Source organism: Schistocerca serialis, chromosome 5 (genome assembly GCF_023864345.2).
Source record: "Schistocerca serialis cubense isolate TAMUIC-IGC-003099 chromosome 5, iqSchSeri2.2, whole genome shotgun sequence".
Lineage (NCBI taxonomy): Eukaryota > Metazoa > Arthropoda > Insecta > Orthoptera > Acrididae > Schistocerca > Schistocerca serialis.
Genome location: NC_064642.1, coordinates 552,260,111 through 552,275,502, shown reverse-complemented (window position 1 = coordinate 552,275,502; position 15,392 = coordinate 552,260,111). Strand labels below are relative to the sequence as shown.

Sequence of the window (15,392 nt, the reverse complement as noted above, 5' to 3'; positions counted from 1 at the left end):
TTAATTTTTTAGCTCTTCCAGGAACTCCTCGACAGAATAGAAGGAGTGAGCCATGAGGAAACTCTTCAGTTTAGACTTAAAAGAGTTTGGACTACTGCTAAGATTTTTGAGTTCTTGTGGTAGCTTATTGAAAATGGATGCAGCAGAATACTGCACTCCTTTCTGAACAAGAGTCAAGGAAGTGCATTCCACATGCAGATTGGATTTCTGCCTAGTATTAACTGAGTGAAAGCTGCTAACTCTTGGGAATAGGCTAATATTGCTAACAACAAACGACATTAAAGAAAATATATACTGTGAGGGCAATGTCAGAATTTCCAGACTATTGAATAGGGGTCGACAAGAGGTTCTCGAACTTACACCACATATCGCTCGAACAGCCCGTTTTTGAGCCAAAAACACCCTTTTTGAATCAGAAGAATTACCCCAAAAAATAATACCATACGACATAAGCATACGAAAATATGCGAAGTAGACTACTTTTCGTGTTGAAGGGTCACTTATTTCTGATACTGTTCTAATGGTAAATAAAGCAGCATTTAGTTTCTGAACAAGATCCTGGACATGGGCTTTCCACAACAGCTTACTATCTATCCGAACACCTAGGAACTTGAACTGTTCCGTCTCGCTTATAATATGCCCATTCTGTCTGATCAAAATATCGGTTCTTGTTGAATTGTGAGTTAAAAACTGTAAAAACTGAGTCTTACTGTGATTTAGCATCAAATTATTTTCCACAAGCCACGAACTTATTTCATGAACTACATTATTTGATACTGTTTCAATATTACACACAAGATCATTCACTATCAAGCTGGTGTCATCAGCAAACAGAACTATTTTTGAATCACCTGTAATACTAGAAGGCATATCATTCATATAAATAAAAAACAGCAGTGGCCCCAGCACCGACCCTTGGGGAACGCCCCACTTAACAGTGCCCCCATTGGGACTGAACATCACTACCACTCTCAATATTGCGGAGAATTACCTTCTGCTTTCTGTTCTTAAAGTAAGAGGCGAACCAATTGTAAGCTACTCCCCTTACTCCATAATGGTCCAACTTCTGCAGTAATATTTCGTGGTCAACACAGTCAAAAGCCTTCGTTAAATCAAAGAAAACACCCAGCGTTCGCAACCTTTTATTTAATCCGTCCAAAACCTCACAGAGAAAAGAGAATATAGCATTTTCAGTTGTTAAACCATTTCTAAAACCAAACTGAACATTTGACAGCAAATTATGTGAATTTAAATGCTCCAGCAACCTTGTATACACAACCTTCTCGATAACTTTAGCAAACACCGATGGCATAGAAATAGGTCTAAAATTGTCAACATTATCAATGTCTCCCTTTTTATAAAGTGGCTTCACTACCGAGTACTTTAATCGGTCAGGAAACCGACGACTCCTAAAGGAAAAGTTACAGATATGGCTAAGTACTGGGCTAACATACATAGAACAATACTTCAGTATTCTGCTAGATACCCCGTCATATCGATGAGAGTTCTTGGTCTTTAGTGATTTAATTATTAACTCAATCTCCCTCTTGTCAGTATCATGGAGGAGCATTTCAGGTAACAGTCTCGGAACACTTTTTTCTAAGAGCGCTATATGATTCCCTGTTGGGACTAGGCTTCTATTTAGTTCACCTGCTATATTCAGAAAGTGATTATTAAATACTGTACATATATGCGATTTATCAGTAACATGGACATTCCCACTATGCACTGATTCTATATCCTCGACCTGTCTCTGCAGACCAGCCACTTCCTTTACGGCTGACCATATGGTTTTAATTTTATCCTGAGACTTAGCTATTCTATCTGCATACCACATACTTTTTGCCTTCCTAATAACATTTTTAAGCACCTTACAATACTGTTTGTAATGGGCTGCTGAATTTAGATTTTGACTGTTTCTAACGTTTTGATACAATTGCCACTTTGTTCTACAAGATATTCTTATCCCTCTAGTCAGCCACCCAGGCTGCCTGTTTGTGCTAGTACCTTGTTTTGAACGTTCTAACGGAAAGCAACTTTCAAAGAGCACGAGAAAAGTCTTGAGAATAGCATTATATTTATCGTCTACTGTATCAGCACTATAAACATCTTGCCACTCTTGTTCCTTGATAAGGTTTACAAAGGTCTCTACAGCAACTGGATCAGCTTTCCCAAACAGCTGATGACTATATTTAACATGTGTCGCAGCACAAAAATCTTTTAGAGTTAAAATTTGTGCATCATGATCTGAAAGGCCATTCACCTTTTTGCTAACAGAATGCCCTTCCAGTAATGAGGAATGAACAAAAATGTTGTCTATGGCTGTTCTGCTGTTCCCTTGCACTCTCGCTGGAAAGAATACGGTTTGCATAAGATTATATGAATTAAGGAGGTCTACCAGCATCCTCTTCCTGCCAATCACTTGTACAATTAATATTGAAGTCACCACATATAACTAACTTTTTGTATTTCCTATAAAGTGAACCAAGAACCTCCTCTAGCTTTAGCAAAAATGTTGTGAAATCGGAGTCTGGGGATCTATAAACAACAACAGTAAGAAGTTTAGCTCCACTAAATTTAACCACACCTGCACAACATTCAAACACCTTTTCAGTGCAGTACTTTGAAACATCAATTGACTCAAATGGGATGCCGTTTTTCACATACATGGCAACTCCCCCACACCGCAAAGAGCTCCTCGAAAAGCTGCCAGCCAACCTGTATCCTGGTAAAGGAAGCCTCTGAATTATCTCCTTATTTAAGAAGTGTTCAGATATACCAATAATTTCAGAGTCAACATCTATAAGCAGTTCACTAACTTTATCTCTAATACCTTGTATATTTTGATGAAATATACTAATTCCCTCATTACTCGGATACCTAAGCTTTGTCAAAAGTGGTTCCTGTGTTAGACTTCCCTTAAGCAGGAATACCTATCAGCTGACTTCAATCTAAAAAAGGTGCAGCTCTAACACCCACTACTGCAGGAATTTTCCCCATGAGTGATCCCACCAACCCCACCTATGCTGTCACCTATAAGCTTTGCCAACCTCCCCTTCCCATACCTGTTGAGGTGCAGGCCATGTCTAGTGAGACCCGTCCTGCTGATAGACTCCACTGACACCACTGAAATGTGACCCATGCTTTCTGTCATCAGCGCACCCCCAAGTCTCATGTTATTACGCCTGACGGCTATATTAAGATGAGGCCGATCATGACGCTGAAACAGTTCCACGAAATGCACATTCGTGTTGCCAGTCTGAGTGGCTATCTTTTCCAGGTCACCATCTATGTCATACTCCCTATCAATACTATTGCCAGCTCCACCCACAATCACTACCTTATCTTCTTTAGTAAAATCCCAACATAACCCCCCTATGTTAAGAGTCACCTGAGCCAATCCTGCATTAGGCTTCACAATGCTGGGACCTGGTACTCACTCCCCAGCACTTCCTGCAACTGCTGGCCTACACCTCTGCCATGAGAACTACCTAACAGCAGAACCTTCTTCTTCCTCTTCGACTTTGCAACTGTTCTAGCCACCGTACCTACTGAGGTCTGCTGCATACTTCCTACATCTACAGCTACTAGAGATTCCTCTCCACTAAACTCTGACAGTTGGTCATATCTATTGTAAACACCAATAGTAAAACTATCTGAAAATCTTCTTCTCCTAACAGATCTCTTGCCAACAGCCAGCTCCCATTCCCCAACCCCCTTCTCCCTCCTCATCCTACCTAGCTCCTCCTGTGCGTTTTTCAACTGCACCTTAAGGGCACAGGTCTTACACTCCTGCTCCTCTACCAACTTACTCTGGCTACATAACCTGCAGTTCCAGGAGAGGATCTCACCAGAATGCCCACTGGCTTCCCCACTGCATTCCCCCCAGTGAAAATACTTCGAACAAGTCTCACACCGCAATCCACTACTCAAGAACCTACGGCAAAGCCCACACTTCTCACTCATGGTAAAATTTTACTTTTTCTAAGTTCCGCTACTACAATAAGAAGATGTTAAAAACCTGACTACAATAATCACAAACTTACTCTACAAGGGAAGTAACTACTATTATTAACAGTATTAATAAACAACAAATGTGAATATAACAAAAGACTAATACAGAAAGAGAATCAAACGTCTAATGACACAGTAACGAAACTGAAAACAGTTCCCAAAAGGTTCTTCTGAAATTATTTCACCAGAAAACACAAAAAACTCCGGTTGAAGACTACTAAAGTTCGTAAATAAACCACTATACACAAACAATTAATTAGTACTTAGCTTTCGATGCACCGCTACAGCTGCAACTGGTCAGCGCGGAATGTAAACACAGGTAAGAGGTTACTTTGCTCGATACGAAACATTCACAAATATCAGGTCACAACACAAGAAAGGCAGAGGTGAATGAAGAAACCACTATTAAGTCACTTATATAGTAAATATTATCACAAAAACCGTTAAAATATGTATCTGAAACTTAAAAATGTATAAAAACCTGGAGAGCGATCTCACATGCAGTCACTTGCTTATGACGTCACACCAAAGAGGAGGTCGTCTCTCTTGTTTTAAAACTAAATACAAGTTTGTTTCCAGGAATAAAACAAAATGAAGAACAATAACAATGGAACTTTTCCTACCAGAGTTTCAAAACCACCAGTAAGATTACTCATTTTCCAGCAGGTTTCCCTAGAATGATACTTGGCGAACCACATTTCATCAAGATAAAATATTGTTGAACCACCTTATTTTGTCATCTTACTCAGAAATGTGGCTTGTGTTCCTGCTATGTTCCTTTGTTCCATTAAAAATTTTCTTCGGTTGAAAGCAAGTGGAAACTACCATAATTTTTCCCGAGGGCACGCAGCTTTACTGTATGGTTAAATGATGATGGCGTCCTCTTGGGTAAAGTATTCCGGAGGTAAAATAGTCCCCCATTCGGAAATCCGGGCGAGGACAACTCAGGAGGACATTGTTATCAGGAGAAAGAAAACTACGGATCGGAGCGTGGAATGTCAGATCCCTTAATCGGGCAGGTAGGTTAGAAAATTTTAAAAGGGAAATGGATAGGTTGAAGTTAGGTATAGTGGGAATTAGTGAAGTTCGGTGGCAGGAGAAACAAGAATTTTGGTCAGGTGAATACAGGGTTATAAATACAAAATCAAATAGGGGTAATGCAGGAGTAGGTTTAATAATGAATAAAAAAATGGGAGTGCGGGTAAGCTACTACCAACAGCAGAGTGAACGCATTAGTGTGGCCAAGATAGACACGAAGCCCATGGCTACTACAGTAGTACAAGTTTATATGCCAACTAGCTCTGCAGATGATGAAGAAATTGATGAAATGTATGATGAGATAAAATAAATTATTCAGGTAGTGAAGGGAGACGAAAATTTAATAGTCATGGGTGACTGGAATTCGAGAGTAGGAAAAGGGAGAGGAGGAGACATAGTGGGTGAATATGGGTTGGGGGAGAGAAATGAAAGAGGAAGCCGTCTGGTAGAATTTTGCACAGAGCATAACTTAATCATAGATAATACTTGGTTCAAGAATCATAAAAGAAGGTTGTATACATGGAAGAATCCTGGAGATACTAGACGGTATCAGATAGATTACATAATGGTAAGACAGAGATTTAGGAACCAGGTTTTAAATTGTAAGGCATTTCCAGGGGCAGATGTGGACTCTGAGCACAATCTATTGGTTATGAACTGTAGATTAAAACTTACGAAAATACCAAAAAGGTGGGAATTTAAGGAGATGGGACCTGGATAAATTGACTAAACCAGAGGTTGTACAGAGTTTCAGGGAGGGCATAAGGGAACAATTGACAGGAATGGGGGAAAGAAATACAGTAGAAGAAGAATGGGTAGCTCTGAGGCATGAAGTGGTGAAGGCAGCAGAGGATCAAGTAGGTAAAAAGACGAGGGCTAGTAGAAATCCTTGGGTAACAGAAGAAATATTGAATTTAATTGATGAAAGGAGAAAATATAAAAACGCAGTAAATGAAGCAGGCAAAAGGGAATACAAACGTCTCAAAAATGAGATCGACAGGAAGTGCAAAATGGCTAAGCAGGGATGGCTAGAAGACAAATGTAAGGATGTAGAGGGTTATCACTAGGGGTAAGATAGATACTGCCTACAGGAAAATTAAAGAGACCTTTGGAGAAAAGAGAACCACTTGCATGAATATCAAGAGCTCAGATGGAAACCCAGTTCTAAGCAAAGAAGGGAAAGCAGAAAGGTGGAAGGAGTACATAGAGGGTCTATACAAGGGCGGTGTACTTGAGGACAATATTATTGAAATGGAAGAGGATGTAGATGAAGATGAAATGGGAGATATGATACTGCGTGAAGAGTTTTACAGAGCACTGAAAGACCTGAGTCGAAACAAGGCGCCAGGAGTAGACAACATTCCACTGGAACTATTGATGGCCTTGGGAGAGCCAGTCCTGACAAAACTCTACCATCTGGTGAGCAAGATGTATGAGACAGGCGAAATTCCCTCAGACTTCAAGAAGAATATAACAATTCCAATCCCAAAGAAAGCAGGTGTTGACAGACATGAAAATTACCGAACTATCAGTTTAATAAGCCACAGCTGCAAAATACTAACGCGAATTATTTACAGACGAATGGAAAAACTGGTAGAAACCGACCTCGGCTAAGATCAGTTTGGATTCCGCAGAAATGTTGGAACATGTGAGGCAATACTGACCCTACGACTTATCTTAGAAAATAGATTAAGGAAAGGCAAACCTACATTTCTAGCATTTGTAGACTTAGAGAAAGCTTTTGACAATGTTGACTGGAATACTCTCTCTCAAATTCTGAAGGTGGCAGGGGTAAAATATAGGGAGCAAAAGGCTATTTTCAATTTGTACAGAAACCAGATGGCAGTTGTAAGAGTCGAGGGGCATGAAAGGGAAGCAGCGGTTGGGAAGGGAGTGAGACAGGGTTGTTGCCTCTCCCCGATGTTATTCAATCTGTATATTGAGCAAGCAGTAAAGGAACAAAAGAAAAATCAGAGTAGCTATTAAAGTCCATGGAGAAGAAATAAAAACGTTGAGGTTCGCCGATGACATTGCAATTCTGTCAGAGACAGCAAAGGACTTGGAAGAGCAGTTGAACGGAATGGACAGTGTCTTGAAAGTAGGATATAAGATGAACTTCAACAAAAGCAAAACGAGGATAATGGAATGTAGTTGAATTAAGTCGGGTGATGCTGAGGGAATTAGATTAGGAAATGAGACACTTAAATTAGTAAAGCAGTTTTGCTATTTGGGGAGCAAAATACTGATGATGGTCGAAGTAGAGAGGATATAAAATGTAGACTGGCAATGGCAAGGAAAGCATTTCTGAAGAAGAGAAATTTGTTAACATCGAGTATAGATTTAAGTATCAGGAAGTCATTTCTGAAAGTATTTGTATGGGGTGTAGCCACATATGGAAGTGAAACATGGACGATAAATAGTTTGAACAAGAAGGGAATAGAAGCTTTCGAAATGTGGTGCTACAGAAGAATGCTGAAGATTAGATGGGTAGATCACATAACTAATGAGGAGGTATTGAATAGAACTGGGGAGGAGTTTGTGGCACAACTTGACAAGAAGAAGGGACCGGTTGGTAGGACATGTTCTGAGGCATCAAGGGATCACAAATTTAGCAAAATGGCTCTGAGCACTATGGGACTCAACTGCTGTGGTCATCAGTCCCCTAGAACTTAGAACTACTGAAACCTAACTAACCTAAGGACGTCACACACATCCATGCCCGAGGCAGGATTCGAACCTGCGACCGTAGCAGTCACACGGTTCCGGACTGTGCGCCTAGAACCGCAAGACCACCGCGGCCAGCACAAATTTAGCATTGGAGGGCAGTGTGGAGGGTAAAAATCGTAGAGGGAGACCAAGAGATGAATACGCTACGCAGATTCCGAAGGATGTAGGTTGCAGTAAGTACTGGGAGATGAAGAAGCTTGCACAGGATAGAGTAGCATGGAGAGCTGCATCAAACCAGTATCAGGACTGAAGACAACAAAAACAACAACAACAACAACAATTGCTTTTATTATATTTAAAAACAAAGTCTTTTAAAATTATTTGATTTGACAAAGCACCATTTTTATATATAATATTCTCATGCATTAATGAGCATGATAATGATAACTCATCTGTAAACAAGTCTACAATGATGTGTATCGAAACATCCTTGTCAAAATCATTCAGGTCTCTTGTGATGAGAGTGCTTTCCGAGCAACATGAAATCAACTTTCCTCTTGTTCCTGAAATTTCAGGCAAACTACATGGTGTCAGTAACTTGCTGCCACAGTATTTTCGTGTAGAGTCTTCTGCCCATCTTCAAACGTTGAAAGTACACTGAGCTCTCCAATTTAAGACTCCACCAGCAGACGTATGCTGTACTCAGTTGTTACTGCTCACGCACTGCTAAAGCATATGCACTTCGGATGCAAGTGCGCTGCTGAGAGTGCCCTTCATGGCGAAAAATAACATCATCGATATAACAGCAATCCTCTTCACATGGTAAATTCGCAGCATGACACCGTGTATACATAGCATGAAGTTTTTCTGACAGGATTCCATGCATTATCTCAGTTAGGGCTGCCTTCATGGTTGCTAATGTCTCCATTCATATATCCACTGATACACCAGTAACAGAGTTCCAAAATTTTGAAGCAAGGACAGCAATTTTCATTTCATTATATTTCATCAAATGACTAGTAGATATACAGTCTGTTGTGATGACAGATTCGCTGGCTTGGAGGAGATGAGTATGCCTGTGATGTTAAACGTTCCACTCCTAATAACTGTGTAGTAGCCACCAGAAAGATCGCGGGAGGCGCACATTGGCACGGCGTGTCACGGACGGTAGTTGCCGCAAGTAGAGTCCCGTCCACCAGAGGGCACGCGAGAATTCTGACGCGACCTCTGCCGGCATGAAAACAACAACAACAACAACAACAACAACTCCGGCAGCATGGGCCGTGCCCAGTCAGTTAACATCGGGCATGCCTAGGACACAGTCCCGGTCTACGCTAAGTGAAGTGCGACGTAAACGTGAACAGTGTTACTACAAACTGCATGTTGATTGCCCTATGAGACTTGCTGCACTCACATGGAATCTTATAAACACCTGCCTTGCACAGCTTTATGTTATCTTTGACTATTCCAAAAGATCTTTGATGAAGGATGAAAGAGCACTTTAACGTTACGTCTTAGTACTCTGGCTATTTTTGGAGAAATATTTCCAGTATATGGCAGGTACGCTGTTGTCTTGAAAGCTCCATCCTCTTCCTTATTGTGCCATTTGTATGTTTGTTGCACTTTCTGTATATGCTGAGATGAATATACATTTTACAGGAACACAGTATGGAAATGTTCCAATTCCACTTGCTGGTTATACGTATCTGTAATGGTATGGGCTCAGTGAATCAAGGTCTTCAAACACCTATTGTTTGTGCTGGATAGTGGCAAACAGTTGCCTGTAAATAAAGGTCTGTACAAGGGGGATTTTGTAATACAGAATGTCCAAGTGTACCACTGCTCTTGCACTAATGTGTCAAAAATGGCAGACAAACTTCTTTCTCCAGCTCCATAGCGAAGTTTATGTTCTCATGTATGGAGTTTAGATGTTGAAGAAAACTGTCCAAACCATGACACCAAACTATACAGGTATCATCAATGTATTGCCACAATGGTGTTGGTTTTAAAACTGCTGAAGCGAGTGCAAGCACTTCAAACTCTCCAATAAAGAGGTTGGATACTAGAGGTGACACGCAAAGGACACGCCATGATGACACTGTCAGATTGTTCATACAACTGGTTGTCAAATAAAAGTTATGTCAAGGGGAGAGTGCTCAAACAATGTTGTTATGTCAACACCACACCTGTTACAAATGACATGTAGTGAGTACACCAGAAGCACTTTTGTAGAAAGGGAAATAATATGAGACTGGCCAATACATCATTGCTTTCCAGCTTAAGCAACCTTAAGTCAGTTGATAAAATCAGTCAAATTTTTTATGTGATGTGGACACTTGCCTACAATTGGTTTGCATAAAGATATCAAATACTTTGTCTAATTTATAGGTGACTGCTCCAGTATTGCAGACAATGGTTGTATGGATACACTTTCTTTATGGATCGTAGGCAGTCCATGCTGCCTAAGGGAACTGAACTTTGTGGTCTCAATCACTTAAGGACGTCCTTTAGATGTCAAAAATTCTGCATGCCTGTCTCTTCCAAACCAGCAGAACACTGTATTTCGACTGGCAATTCGATGAAAAACAATGAAACAAAATTTGTGTCCTATACTTCAAACTTCTGGAACACTTATCAACAAAGCAGTGGAAATATGAGTGTGCAAAGCCCTTATGAAATGTGATGGTGCCCAGGCAGAAGCTGCACAGAAACCTGTCATAAAATATCTTTGTGCTCTTGTAGTTGACATTGCTCTGTGATTTTACTGTGTGAACACAATTTATCCAATACTGATGAGGCAAGCGTTCAATAAGGAGAGCACTCACAGCACACCAATGACAGCAACATAGTTGCTTGTAGAAATGTTGGGATGCTAACAATAAGCCACTCGCCCGTGAATTATTTAGGCATGAAATATGCCATAAGAAGTTGAAAAATCACACTGTTTGTAACATTTATTTTCCCCGGGCAAAACACTTACATAATTTGAAACGACCACCTTAATCCACAGCACCATTTGTTATGCTTTTGCAGTCTGGTGTGCCACTGGTATTCTCAGCAATAATCTACAACAATACACACTGTTTGGCCTATGCAAGTCACGCAACACTGGCAGAGGATTTGACAGATGCCAAATTTCCATAGTCCAACTATGTCCTTCACAATGTCAAGCAGAGCCTGTTTTATAGCTGGCGGACAGAAGATAGTCTTCACTTGATGTTTCCAAAGAATTCGTCCAATCTTGCAGGATAATGCACCACAAAATAGAGTAAATGTGTTGACCATATCCTCCCAAGGTTCCTCTTCTTTTTGCACCAGCTTCACAGTCAGTGTAGAATGTAAACACTCCTAATTTGCCACTTTGTGTAACCATTTCTCCGGAACTCTGCCCTCAGGTGTTCATCAAGATCTTGGTTAATGTTCTCATTGTCAGTGAATGTGCGAGCTCTATGTACCAATGTTTTGGTCATGTCATTCTTTTGTGCTTGGTGGTGGCAGTGGTCCACATTTAAGTGTGTGAGAGTGTGTGTGTGTGTGTGTGTGTGTGTGTGTGTGTCAATTTTCTGGCCAATATGAACCAAAGATTCTTATTAAGACATCCTGGTGAAAAGAAGGATAACATTGAAGCTCACAAGGATGTCAGAATAACTAAGCCTAAAGTTGTTACAGAGCCAACAAAATCCTCGGAACTTGGAATATGATGTGGACATTTTCTGACACAAGCTATTTAGCAAATGAATACATTGGGGCACCAATTATGTTCAAAATGGGTCTTAAAGCCACCCCATCTTTGAGGACCTTGGAGGTCTTGATGGCAGCTGAAACACAGACACTGCTTGGTAATGTCAAGGACGACCTCAGACTACGGAAATCTGGAGTCTATCAAGACCCCTGTCAGTGTTGCATGACTTACACAAGTCACACACCAAAGGCACAACAGACTGCAGCAGCACACCAAGTCGGCTGTTGCAGAGTATTGCCTATCGTGATTACATGGAATGAATTATGATGCTACCAAGGTTCTGACAAAGACATCTAGGTTCTGGGACTGTGTTATTAAAATTCTGCCGAGATTCCAATGAGGGAACCACTGATCAATTGTGACAGTGGCTATACCCTCAGTAAACCCGGAGAACCCACACTGGGTCTGATTAATACGAGGAAGGACATATCCCACAACAAACTGACTTCGGTGGCAGGCAGAGGCAGAGTGGAGACGCCACCAGCATGCATCCCTGGGGGCGGACCCCATGTGGTGTAACAGAAATTAGTGGCAGTTACGCCATGATTCTTTCTGCCACAGTGTGTGCAGTTGAGAAAACAACAGAACAGTACAACAGCTATTAAGTTATTGGATTCTGAATTTGTTTTCTCATTTAAATATGTTGTTTTGATAAGTACTGCACATAAATATTCATTTCTGTTTAGTTAATTAGAAACAGTATCACAATGCGCTTGAGGATGCATCTTCGTCCCTACCACCAGAGATGATAAGCCAACCACTCCCACACAGTAACTGACAGCCAGTGCAGAGGAGAAGATCCTACAGTCGACTGTTGCTATTTTCTGTCCTCAACGGAATTACTTATTAAAAATATTTTAATTCAAAAATAATTGAATATTGTTGAGTTAAATTAACTAACATGTAATGAGATTGTGAATCAGTATGCTAGTTGACATCTTACTGACCAGATCTGTTGTGTATTTGTTACTATGTAGTATATTCAGCAAGAAGTGAAGATTATTTTGTTCAACTTCTCATTCCAGAATCAAACAGTGATTATTTATTTTGCAAGAGCCTCCTGAAATATGGAATAAAAACTAAAATGAAATGTTTTCCAAAACTACGAACATGGGAAATTCTCAAAGCGAGGATGAAATAAGAATATTAAGAAGGATGTCTACTTTTTTTACCTGTTAGAATTACGTGGGGCAGTGACTGATGTAAACTGTTCCGCAGCATTCTTGACATCTGCACTATTATCCCATTTTCCATTTGTAGTACTTTCTGAATGATGTTTTTTCATTTTCCCATGAATGGGTGCCTTCTTACTTGCTGTTTCTTTCTGGCTCAATTGTCCATTAATCTGACCACATCTCATATCATCTTTTTCATTTTTTAATGGCATTACAATTTGCTGAGAGTTTGCGGACTTAGCACTAATTTTTGTGTGTGTCTTTATTTCTGCTTTATGTGCATGCTCAAACGGCTTCTTCCTCTTGAACTTCGGAACCTGGCCAGTGGAGCTCTCATTCTTTCCAATTACCTGGAAAGATGAAACACAAATGATACTGCACTATTCTTAATAGTGATACAAAAATGAATGACATTAGCACCAAATCCACAATTTTGGGGTCCCTATGCTAACTGGTGACCGTTCTAATGATATTTATCCCCTTATAATAGGGATAAAAGTGGGAAGGAGATAACACAATAATAATAATAAACAATAGATTTTAGTATTAAATCCATAGTTGTTGAGGTTATATAAATTCATGGGGATAGTTATGATCAATTTCTAACCCACTAGAGGTAGGGGTGGATGGAGGTGTAAATTTAATGAAAAACAACCATTTTGCTGAATGTACAATTTCTGCAGCTGCTATTTCTAATTGGATTTTTAGTCCCGGTTTTGTTACACATATCCAAAAATGTTAATTATAGTAAAGTTCAACTGTATTAAAACTGTAGTGATTTTGTAAAAGATTTACTTTATAACTTGTGTGCTAACCTTGTATTTTAAAAAATGTTTAAATAAAATAATTATGAAAAGGATAATTGATACTCACCATATAGTGGAGATGCTGAGCCTCATAGAGCCACAACAAAAAGATTGTCAGCAAGTAAGCCAATTCAAATGAAGCCTTACTTGCTGACAGTCTTTTTGTTGCGCCTATTTGTGACTCAGCATCTCCGCTATGTGGTGAGTAGCAACTATCCTTTCCCTAATATTGTCATCATTCCATCCTGGATAAAATAATTTTGATTTTGTACTGTAGCCACCTTTGGCTCTTTTTCTTGATAACAGAAGAGTGATAACGAGGCAACAGCAAATATGAGTTTTGACCACACAGAAGACAAGATACATTATACCCCTCTTTTATTTCATATTACATAAAAAAAATTTTAAAAATGAATTACCTAGCTTGTGATGCCAAAACTTTAGGATAAATGTGTGGGTAGTGGAGGCATAGGCTGATTGGACACAATCCCCTACAGAGGAATATAATGATTAGAACTCTCTAGCACCTTTTAAAGTAACAAATATACAAGAAATCATTTTTCCATGCCTTTAGAGAGAGATGAGTAACCATGCAACAAATATACAAGAAATCATTTTTCCATGCCTTTAGAGAGAGATGAGTAACCATGCAACACTAAGTAATCAGCCAATATAATACAGGGTGTGTACATGAAACCTCCCTGATTTCCAAATGCAATTAAAAAACTGTTAGACGCAGATGCTTGTGATTTGTGGCATCATGTAAATCAACTCAAAAAGTTTTGTGTAGGTTGTTTTAAACACTAGCTTTCACTTTTTGTTTTGTTTCAGGAGCTAAATAATTACCAGTAATGACCACACCTCAATAGACGACCCAATGTGGTGACATGGTACTGGAAACAAAATCAAACATTGCTGTTCAAAGAAGCTTCCGACATGATTTTCAAAGGAACCCATCAGATGTTACGATGGTTAAGGCTGAGTATGACAAGTCTCTCATTCACTAGTTTCCAAGCCACAGCACAAATCATTTTTCTTCCACACTTACAAAGATCAAACTGTGCAAGAAGTGAAACAACTCACAGCTTCACGAAGTTTTTGCTATTGAGATGATGGACTGGATCGAGCAAAACCCTATGTATCTAGGATATGATGTTTTCTCTGATGAAGCAACATGCCACACATGTGAGAAGATTAAATTGGCACACCATTCACACCTGAGGTTTGGGAAACCTCCACAGTTTTTGGGGATATGCCACAGACTGATAAAAGGTGAAGGTGTGGCGTGCGCCAGTGAAACAGCACAGTTGGACCATTTTTTATCATCAAAAAACAAGTAACATGAACCGTGTATCTGATGATGCTTTAGCTGTTTAATGTCCCTTAGCTTCTTCCCCTCCAATCAAATGCGATATTTGTAAGACTGTGATAGTAAGATACTTGCCAGTTACGTGAACCAGTTTTCAGCAGTTATGACATCATCAGGTTCATGTAACAAACAATAAATATTATAGAATATTACACCATTGTTGTGTGTGTTTCTTTTACAGTAGTCAGATACGTTTTGGACTTCTGCAATTTATGTTAGGGGAGAGTCAACGGAATGCCAGTATGATGAGTGGAACTGTGGGCCAGTGTGTCCTGCAAAATGTATTTGCTTGAAATTATAAGCACAGTCTCTATGCACATAAGAAGAAAAGCTAAATTGCGTATCAAGCATTTTGTCAACAGAAGTGTTACGTGGAACAAAAAAGATTTTGATTGAAATGTTGTTTTCTAAAAGTTTATGACTCCAAACATTCAAAGTAAGGAGTGACTTGATACATGATGATTCAGATCTTGCTCCTCCGCATCGATACCTCACATTTTGTACTGAACAAGTTTGCAAGAGAGATACAGTACGAGCACTACCACTTTAACAACAACATGTTGATTAAATCCTGTTCCACT

General features: G+C 39.7%; 1 protein-coding gene across 1 annotated transcript in view; it reads right to left on the bottom strand.

Annotated features, from left to right (window-relative positions):
* The window catches only part of LOC126481201 (uncharacterized), a 71,466-nt gene that overhangs the window by 30,568 nt on the left and 25,506 nt on the right, over positions 1 to 15,392 (bottom strand). The window contains exon 3 of the mRNA XM_050104798.1: positions 12,634 to 12,986. Coding sequence (XP_049960755.1) covers positions 12,634 to 12,986 — 353 coding nt within the window. The remainder of the gene's footprint in view (positions 1 to 12,633; positions 12,987 to 15,392) is intronic.